We start from the raw sequence: 10834 nt of genomic DNA, 5'->3' as shown, positions 1-10834 counted from the left end.
GCCAGCATTCTGGTGAGCAGTCAAGTGCCTTAGGCACTATGCTACCAGAGTGTTAGACTGATATTAAAGCTCAGAGAGGTTAAATCACTAAAGACCTCACAGCTAGAAAGTGCCAGAGCCCTGATTTAAGTCCAGGCCATCTAGTTCTTAAGCCCAAGATGCTGATTATTTTTCAAAACTAGAATTCTGTCAAACCCTCACCCTTTTCCCTGCTGGACTCCTTCCTCCCTGCACCAGGTAAGCCTCTTACCATGCCTCCACTCACCTGCACAGTAGCCTCTGCTTGGAGTATAAAGCCAAAAAAGGAAGTCACCCAAATGAACCTGTGCTTTGTACTGGCTCACCTGATCCCTCACAGCAGGTGGGAAAGGGAGAGGGCTATTTTCTACTAAGATACTTTGGTTCCTGCCTATGGAGGCTATGGGCCTGCCTCTGCCCTCCTTCTCTCTGTGTGACCTGGGTCAAGTCACTCAGCTTCTTTGCCTTTATTTTCTCATGCATATGATCAGGGAGTTAAAGCTGATCACCAATAACAACTGTAATTACTTTTACTAAGTGTCAATTATGTGCCAAGCACTGGTCCCAATACTTCGTGAGGTGGTTCTGAGTCTATTTGACCCATAGTGACCCGGTGTGACAGAGTAGAACTGCCCCATACAGTTTTCTGGGCTGTTCTCTTTACAAGGGGAAGATGTTCAGGTCTTTCTCCCCCAGAGTTGCTGGGGGGATTCTAATTGCCAACCTTTCTGTTAGCAGCTGAGCACTTAACCTTTATACCACCATGGCTCCTTTACCCTAGCTGATACTATTACACTTAATAATAATAATAATTGCTTACTTCCTGAGCACTCATTATGGGCCAGACCTCCCTTAATTGCTTAACCAGCATTAACTCATTTCATCCTTACCTCAACCCTGCAGAGTATATATATGTACCATCCTCTTTATTCACATGAGGAAACTGAGGCTCAAAGAAGTGAAGTAACTTGACCAAGGACACTTAAAAACTCTATTTTCACACAGCCCTCCATCTTGTCTGCTTCCTCCTTCTCCTCCTCCTCTACCTCTCCCGGTGCAGTCTTCCAGAATATTACCGTCATGGCAGCCCTTGGCTTGGGCTTCCTCACCTCATCTTTGCGGAGATTTGGCTGGAGCAGTGTGGCCTTCAACCTCTTCATGCTGGCCCTCGGGGTGCAATGGGCAGTCCTTCTCGATGGCTTCCTGAACCAGTCCTTCAGTGGCAAGGTGGTCATCAAACTGTCCAGGTAACCAGATAGTAGCTCTTGGGTTTTTGAAGGTGTGAGGCCTAAGAGGGTGCATTCTTGAAGAATTAGAATGTCCCCCTCTCCTTTTAGTACCAATGCCATACATGATATACCTACATATACTAAAATATTATTTGTTGTTTATCTGAAATTAAAATTTGACTGGGTATCCTGTATTTTATCTGGCAACTCTACTTCTGTGGCTTTATAAGGGGCCAGACTTACAACCCTCTTTGGATCCTTCCTTGTTTATTATTGATTATGATTTTTTTAAATTATAGAATAAATATAGATTCTTAGAAAAATTGAAAGATTGAGATTAGATAAAAAGAAATAGAAATGCCACATCTCGAGAGACAGTCTCTTGAAAAGAAAGAAGTAATAGCCATTCCTTTCCTTTCCTTAGATTAACTTTGACTTATTTCAATAAATTCTAAGAGCTAAGAAAACTAACTCATGGTGCTAGAAGTTAGAAGGGTGGTCACCTGGGAAAAGAGGAAGGAACTCTGGTGGTGTAGTGGTTAAAGCATTCAGCTGCTACTCAAAAGGTTGGGTTCAGCTGCTCTGCAGGAGAAAGATGAGGCAGTCTGCTTCCATAAAGATTTACATCAGGGTTCCCTGGGAAACCTGTGGGCAGTTCTACTCTGTCCTACAGGGTCACTATGAGTCAGAATCGACACGATGGCTGTGGATGGTGGTGATGGTGCTGAAGGGACACAAAGGAACCTTGCAGGGTCCAGTAAATGTTCTCTGTCTTAACCTTGGAGGTGTATAGCATGTTAACAGGAGCATGTACAAGAATTCATCGAGTTGTATATTTTTTAAAAAGACATTAGCACTTAATAGAAAATCTTGGTAAAATTTTTCCTTAAAACCTGGGTGGTTTTTTGTTTTTGGGGGGATTTTATACAACTCTGAATCTCTGAATCTGCCCAGGTGGTGGCAAGATGGGTCTTAGGCATTTTAGAGACCCTGTCCCTTGTCAAGGTGACCCTACACTCCTCTCTGAGACCCTGCCAACTCTCTGGGCCCAGCTGTTGAACATCTCTCCACGAGCCAGGCACTGTGCCAGGCCCTTGACAAATATATATATACCCAGGAATGGAGGCTCAGAGACAGTAAGGCACTTACCTAGGGTCACACAGCTAAAGGTTGGAGATGGCCTTTTACCTACCCTGCAACCCTTCCTGCCCACTCCAGAGCTGTGTATGAAATGCAATCTAGGCTGCTCCCCATTGTCCCTGAAAATAAACTCTCCATATTTTCCCTTACTCGATGGCACATAACAACAACAACAACAACAGAGGTTTAAAGGCAAATTGGAGTAACAAACCCGAGTAACCACTAGGGAAATGACAAAAGGCACAAACTGTGGGGGACTTCTGACAGTAGTGACAGCTTGGCTGAGAAGGAAAGTCACATAACCCTTCAGCCTCCTGTTAAAATAGCCTTAATCAACTGAACCAAACCAGCTGTTGAGTCAATTCTGACCCATGGGGATCCCATATGTGTCAGGGTAGAATGGTACTCCGTAGGGCTGCAGCCTTGCAGAAGGAGATCACCAGGCCTTTCTTCTGAGGCACCTGCCAACCTTTCCATTAATAATCGAGCACTTAACCATTTGTACCACCCAGGGACTCCAGTAGTCTTAACAATCAGGATTATCTTAAGCTGCTTCCCTTGTAACTCTCCCCTCCTGAAGTGTCCTCCTATTTGCTCTTAATATGATTAAGGAAGACAAAAAAAAAAAAAAGGGGGCCTTTAGAACCCATGTGAACTCCCCTGCCCCTGTCCCTGATCACTTGCATCCTCCCAGCTGCAACCCCCCTCCCACTAGGTTCCCAGATTGAACAATGGGCTCCTTCCTGACTGGGTTCCTGCCAGGGCGGGGCTGATAGGCGGTATCCAAGCCTACCACCAGGGACAGGGCCACACCATACTTGTGCCGCCTGACTTGGCACTGAATTGGTTCTGCCTTGAGTCATGCACAGTCAGTTCCTTCAGGGCAAGGCCCGTCTTATTCATCTTTGTCCTCCTTTGTTTTTAAGGACTTAGTAAATAGTTCTTAAAACAGGAAAATAAAAGGAACCACTCAGTGGTGTGATTTTTTTTTTTTAATGCTATATTTTGAAAGGTCTAAGAGGGCTCCCTCTAGAAAATAATAGCAATAACTTACCTTCTTATTGTTCTTTATATATATGAACTCATTTCATCTTCATGACAGCTGCAGAGGTGTTGCCTCTTCCTTGTAGACAAGGATGCTGAGGCACAGAGTGGTTAAATAATTTGCCCAAGGACACACAGCCAGGAAGTGGCTGAGTCAGGATTCTAGTCCAGTCAGTGTGGCCTAGGACTGCACTCCTAACCACTGTGCTTTACTGTCTCAGCATTTCCCCAATTGGCCCCTAAGATCTCAGATGCCATCACTGGCACACACCTTTTACAGTTGCAAGTACTCTGGATAGGTATAACATGTGGAGCCATGACAAAACATCAAGTGGTACCTTATTCTAAGTAACTCCTGGTCTTTATGAGACCCCTGTGCCTGTCCTTCGCCCTTCTCTGGCCTTCTCTCTGAAGCCTTGAGCTGCTTGGGCAGCAAACACTGGGGTGGCTGTATCCACACTTCAGAGTGCAGGTTCTGGATCCAGGCCAAGTGGGCTAGTGCTTCCTATTTGTCATCAACAAAAATGTTACCTCTTCTAGTTTCAATGCACTCTTTTCTGAAACAGCGGTACTGAATGGAACCCTGGCACCATTTTACAGAGGTTTCTCAGAGGATTAAAATTTAAATGAGGTGATATGAGTATAAGCCTATTACAGAGTACTCGATAAATTATTATTGTTGTAGTGGTGGTTAAAGAATCATCATTTTCCCAGGAGGAGGAGAGGCCCAGAGGAAATTGCCCCAGAGGACAGCAGGTTGGTTTAACCACTATGGATTGTCCAGTTCAGCACCACCTCCCCCAGGAAGCCCTCCCTGATGAGTCTAGTCTACATTCCTTTCTCAGCCCAGTGAACCCCTCTAGCCGCCTGATAATAGTCATGGATATTTTTAGCGAACAGCCTCATGGTATCAGCCTTGTCATAAGCACCTTGAAGACAACATTATTGCCTCCTCCTGATTCCCTACACTGGGTCTCATCTGTCAGGGAAGGAAAAATGCGGTAATACCAGTGCCAGTTGTCGTTGAGTTAGTTCTGACTCATTGTGACCCAATATGTTGCAGCACAGAGCTGCACTACATAGGGTTTTCATGGCTGGGACCTTTTGGAAGCAGATTGCCAGACCTTCCTTCTGAGATGCCTCTGAGTGGGTTCAAACTGCCAACCTTCCTGTTAGTAGCTGAGTGCTTAACTGTTTGAAACACCCAAGAAGTATATAAGTAATAATATCAGCGTCTATTCATAAGTTAGATCATGGGTTAGCTCCTTGTGCCTGTCACAGTGCTAGATATATATGCACCAATAGTCCTGCTAATCCCCACACCACCAGCATGAAAGAAGTATTATGATCAATATTACCATCACCTTTATTGTATAGATAGAGAAACAGGCTCAGGGAGGTTAAGTAGCTGTTCAAATGGAAAAGCTAGGCCTGGAAGCCAGGGTTGTCCTACTTCCAAACCCAGCCTCTTTCTACTACCCTGGAAAGGGAAAAGAGAGACAGTGACCACAGATTAGGATGGCAGTGACTGCATGTCAGGTGGGCTGGCAGGTGAAGAGCGCCCTCTGTCGAGCATCTGTGGGTGATGATGGCAGACGAGAAGAATCCGTGGGCAGAATCCCCATTGAGATCCCAGAAAGGGGTCCTGTGTGAACAGTCAGCCTCCTTAACTCACCCTGACACCTTATCTGAGAACCTCAGCTCATCTTCAGTGTGGAGGAGTGTGTGTTGACCAATAACACAGAGCAAAGATGTCCTGATGGAGAAGGGGATGAAAGAAACTGCAACTGTTCAGTATGTCCCCTGTATGGGTAGAAATCTCCTAATGACTAGGGACTCACCAGATGTTTGCTGAATGGATGAATGTAAGAGAGGACATCCTCTCACTCGTCAGCCTGTCTCTTTCTACCAGTATTCAACTGGCCACCATGAGCGCCATGTCTGTGCTGATCTCAGTGGGTGCTGTCCTGGGGAAAGTCAACTTAGCGCAGCTGGTGGTGATGACTTTGGTGGAAGTGACAGCCTTCGGCACCATGAGGATGGTCAGCAAGCAAGTCCTCGATGTGAGTCATGGCTCCTTGAAGGGGAATCTTAGGGTGAAGGGTAAGAAGGGGGAGTGTGGGGGACTGCCACCTCCATTTTGTACAACTTCTGAGATTTTAAAAAATTAAAGCACTCCCGAATGAGGTTATAAAATGTGCTCTATGTCAAATGTTTAAACCCAGCAAACTAATGCTCTTAACTTTCAAAACGAGATACTGCAGGATTATGCTATTTGCAAGATAATTATGAAATGTATAATTCCCACAGTCCTAAAGGGAGTGAAGCTGTCTAGTTGTCTGACCAGCGTCTTCTTTCAGTCTAGTCAGCATGTCAGTCACTGTATGTGTAATCTCATAGGTGAGATTGTCAAAAGGCTTAAGTTTGGAGCTATTTTCAAAACCAGTAACCAGTTACTGTCAAGTCGATTCTAATTTATGGTGACCCCACATGTGTTAGAATAGAATTAAGCATCATAGAGTTTTCTTTTCTTTTTTAAACAATATTTTATTGTGTTTTCAGTGAAGGTTCACACAGTACTTTAGGTTCCCATTCAAAAATTTCTATACAAATTGTTCAATGACCCCACAGGATTTTCAATGGCTGATTTTTTTCAAAGTAGGTCTCCAGGACTTTCTTCCCATTGTTCCTGGGTGCACTCAAACTGCCAGCTTTTCAATTAGAAGCTAAGCACATAATGCCTAACCAAAAGAAACCAAACTCACTGCCATCAAGTCAATTCTAACTCATAGCGACCCCCTTTGGGTTTCTGAGGTGGTAAATCTTTATGGAAGTAGATTGCCCAGTCTTCCTTCCACGGAGTGGTTGGTGGGTTTGAACTACCAGCCTTCTGATTAGCAGTCAAATGCCCTAGGCACAACATCACCAGAGCTCCTTATGTAACACCTACTCCTTCTTGATCAGCTATCTTGTCATCCAGCATTTTGTATTTCTGACAATAGTAAAAATCTGTGAGCCAACTATTTTGTGCATTAACTATGTATGTCTGGCAATAACAAATGCTAAATGCCAAGGTGTGAGGTGACAGGAATGCTGGCTGCTGTGGTTCAGGTTATGTGTTAACCTGGCTGGGCTATGATTCTCAGTGATTTGGCAGTTATGTAATGATGTGATTTGGCAGTTATGTAATGATGTGGTCATCCTCCATTTCAAATAATGCCAATTTTCATTTAATTATCTGGTCTTTGGAACTTAACCATGTCAATAAGAGAGGAGTGGTTGTAATCTTTTCTACCAGGCAGGGACTCTCTGTGAAGGTGAGCTCAGGCCAAATGACCCTCCCAGCTCCCCTGCCATAGCACTGACCCTGAGTTGTCATGTGGCCAACATCTTCATCTCATGGAGAAGGAAGCTGATGTTCAGGGAGAGGAAGAGATTGTCCAAGATCACACAGCAAGGTAGTCAAAGAGCCCAAGGGGAGCCCAGATCCTCAGGATGGTTTAGGAGAAAGAATACTGGACTTGGAATCAAAGACTGGGGTAGTTGCATCCCAGTTCTACCATAAATCCCATGAGACTCTGGGCAATTTAACCTCTTGCAACTTCATTGCCTTCATCTGTTTATGAGGATAACATTATATTAATAATATGAGGATAACATTACTATCTTATAGGAGTTTTGGAGTAATTAATCAAACAAGATGATCACAGCAATAACAACAACAAAAAAACCATTGTCATCAAATCGATTCTTACTCATGGTGACTCCATGTGTTACAGGTAGAACTGTTCCACAGGGTTTGCTTGGTTGTAGCTTTTACGGATTCAACAACTACAATTTTTACAGAAACAGATCACCAGGCCTTTCTTCTGTGGCACTGCTGGGTGGGTCTGTTTGGTTAATAGTCTGTTTGGTAATCCATTTGGTTAATAGTAAAAAAAATTATTTGTGCTATTCAGAGACCTTAAACAAGATGATTCATGTTCTAAAAAAGCATAGCCCTCTTTGCTGTCCCCTCAGCATGCCATAGCAGGGGCTTTTGAGAAATACAGGGAACACTGGGGAGTTTTGAGCAGAGGAGAGACATGATTTGACTTATGTTTTAAGGAAATCTCTCTGACTGCTGGGTTAGGAATAGCTTGAAATGAGCAAGAGTGGAAGCAAGTGGAGACCAGAGAGGAGACTGTTGCAATCATCCAGGTTGACTGCCATGGTGGTGGTGGGAAGGGGCTGGATTCTGGCTGCACTTTGAAGGGAGAACTGACAGAAATTGCCAATGGATTGCACATGGGGTATGAAAAAAGAGAAGAGTCAAAGATGTTTCCAAGATTTGGATCCTGAGCAACTGAGTGGATGACAGTGCCATTTACCAAGATGGGGAGCACTGGTGTAGAATAGATCTGGGAGGAAAAATCCAGAATTCAGGTTTGAATGTGGTAGGATCAGGGTTAAAGGTGAGGGGTAGAGTAGATGTGTATTAGGCATCCCCTAGGAGACATTGTATGGGAACCTACAGACAATGCACCCCCTTATTTCCTGCACCCAGGGTGGACTGCTCCCTCCACCCTCCCCTTGTTACACTGCTACTGGGGATAAGAGCAGTTCAGGCAGCAGGATAGCCAGTGCAAAGGCCCTGAAGTGGAAGTATACCTGATGGGTCTGAGAAAGAGAGAGGAGGATGGTGTGTCTGGAGTGGAATCTATAAGAGCAGGAGGTGAATAAGAGAGGTTAGAGGGAGAGTAGACCCTGCAGGTCCTGCAGGTCCTAAGCTGACTTTTACTTGGAGTAAGATGGAAGCCACTGGAGGATTCTGAGCAGAGAAGTGACATGGTCTGACTTACATTTTTTTTTTTCCCCATTTTTCACAATATGTCAGTACTCTCTTTAATTCCATCCTGGTTGTTCAATTTCCATAACCCTCGTTTCCCTGTCCTCTTCTCATCTTTATAGTAATTATTGACCTTTTGGTCTCTGTTCTGGTTCCCTAGTGCCTCTCTGGCAGGAATATACCACAAAGGGGATGGCCTTAACAAACAGGGGTTTATTCTCTTACAGTTCAGGAGGCTAGTAGTCTGAGTTCCAAGTGCCAGGCTCTATGAACTGTGTGAAAGCTCCTTGACCTTGGGCTTCAGCTCTGCCTCTTGTTCCTGGCACACTGAAGCTAGAGGCATCTCTCTACTCAGGCAGCTACTGGCTGCTGAGGCTAACAAGCCCAAGGTAGACAAATAAAATAGCATAGTCCTCATGTTACCAAACCACATGGCAGGCCATTAATTCAAATCCATTGTAAGTCCCCAGGTCGGCAGAGCATAGCAGGCTGCTGAACACGACACGGCTACATGCAGGGTCCAAGTGTGCCATAGGCTAGAGACCATTCCCAAGGCTTTTCCTTATATACAGGAAGCAGACCACATCCCAAAGGCAGCTACTCAGCTGCTTGTGGTAGATCCCACCATGGAGCTGATTGCCAGTCTCATTATGGGGAATAACTACCACCAGCTGCGCAGCCACTCAACCAGGCCCAGCCAAGTTGACATACAAATTTAACTACCACAGTCTCATATAGGTTTTTGTTTTTGTTTTATTTTAAATAGAGCCTTGTGCTCATGGGTGAGATCCTTTATTTTGTGTGCCAAACCATTTCACTAAAAGGTGATGTCAGGGGATAGTTTTGCTTCAAGGTTTAAGAGTATCTCAGGGTGATAGTCTCAGGGAATCCTCCAGTCTCAACTGGTCCAGTAAGTCTAGACTTTTGAAGAATCTGAGTTCTGTTCTGCGACTTTCTCCCATTCTATCAAGGTCCATTGATTGTGGCCCTGATCAGAGTGGTCAGCAGTGGTAGCCGGGTACCATCTACTTGTTCTGGTCTCAGGGTAGATGAGGCCATGACTCGCGAAGGCTATTAGCCCTGTAGCCTAGTTTCTTCTCTGAGACTTTGGTAGTCTAGCTTACATTTCGACAGGATCACCCTGGCTGCTTCATGGAGAACAGTTGTTAGGGGGCAAGGCTGGAAACGGAGAGGCCAGTTAGGAGGCTTGTGCAATAATTTGGGGTAGTAGTGATGGTGACTCAACCCAAGGTGGTGTCAAGTAGAAATCCTGCCAATTCTGGATCTTTTTGGAGACACAGCTGAGAAGCTTTACTAGTAACCCAGTAAGTGTGTTAGTAAGAATCACTACATTTGATATTCATAAAGCAAAATCAGCATATATTTGGAATCTCCCGAGGACTTAAATTCAGTATTATAAGGAAATCTGGCTGCTTCATGTTGCAAAGTTTATCCCTCATGCCTCCATGCAAATAGTTGGAAATCCACTGAAAAGGAAGAAATAGTGCAGTGCCTGTTTCTGTGGTTTTTTGCCCCACCTAAGTGGACCTCTGGGAGCTCTGGTAGCATAATGCCTAAGGCACTTGACTGCTAACCAGAAGCCTGGCGGTTCAAACCCACCAGCCACTTCTCAGAAGGAAGGTTGGGCAATCTACTTCCATAGTGATACTGCCTCGGAAGCCGAAGGAGGAGTCACTGTGAGTCGGGTCCAACTCGATGGCACATAACAACAACAAGTGGACCTCTGTCACAACCATTAAGGAGCTACTGATAAAAGTCAGAGTACCCGGGACGCACAAATTGTTAAGTTATTAACCAAAAGTTTGGCCATTTGAATCTACCCAGAGGCACCTCGGCAAAAAAAAAAAAAAAAAAAAAGCCCTGGTGATCTCCTTCCAAAAGATCATAGCCATTGAAAACCCTACAAAGCGAAGTTCTGCCCTGACACACATAGGCTCACCATGAGTTGTAATCAACTGGAAGCCAAATGCTCTGATAAAGGCCAGCCAGTGACCTCCCTGGAATCAGTCCATAGCTCCCTTCTGACCATCTCTGAAGGGGAATGCATGCTGGGCTGGATAAGCTCTGAACACCAGCATCATGACTTCAAGTCCCACTTGCTTCATGACATGCAAAGCTTTCTCTAAGGAACATGAGGGGTTTTCCCGTGGACAGAGGAGGCCGGTGCTCACTGCTCCTGCTGGGTTTCTTACAGATGAACAATCACATGAGCATGATGCACATCCATGTGTTTGCAGCCTATTTTGGGCTGACTGTGGCCTGGTGCCTCTCAAAGCCTCTGTCCAAGGAAGCAGAAGAGAAAGATCAGACAGCAACGAACTCCAGTTTGTTTGCCATGTTAGGTAAGGACAAGGTGGGGTGGGTGATCACATACCTGAGAGGCTCAAAGAAGCCCCTGTTGGAAAAAAAAAAAAAAATCACTCCTTTCTACACCTGCCCTGGGTGTCTGAAAACTTCCCATAAAGACTCACTTCTGAGAGTAGTGTTGGTTGAATTAATGCCTTTTAATCAAGCATTTTCATCTAGGGACCTCTTTTTATTAATATTCTATGGA

The 10834-nt window shown here is 44.8% G+C and overlaps 1 protein-coding gene across 1 annotated transcript in view; it reads left to right on the top strand.

The window, feature by feature from the left end:
- The window catches only part of RHCE (Rh blood group CcEe antigens), a 48753-nt gene that overhangs the window by 21957 nt on the left and 15962 nt on the right, over positions 1-10834 (top strand). The window contains exons 2-4 of the mRNA XM_007935741.1: positions 1079-1265; positions 5344-5494; positions 10475-10622. Coding sequence (XP_007933932.1) covers positions 1079-1265; positions 5344-5494; positions 10475-10622 — 486 coding nt within the window. The remainder of the gene's footprint in view (positions 1-1078; positions 1266-5343; positions 5495-10474; positions 10623-10834) is intronic.

The sequence above is a fragment of the Orycteropus afer genome, unplaced genomic scaffold, assembly GCF_000298275.1.
Source record: "Orycteropus afer afer isolate SDZICR_OR568_19922 unplaced genomic scaffold, OryAfe1.0 scaffold00031, whole genome shotgun sequence".
NCBI classification, from domain to species: Eukaryota; Metazoa; Chordata; class Mammalia; order Tubulidentata; family Orycteropodidae; genus Orycteropus; species Orycteropus afer.
This window is presented reverse-complemented; position numbering and strand designations above follow the sequence as displayed.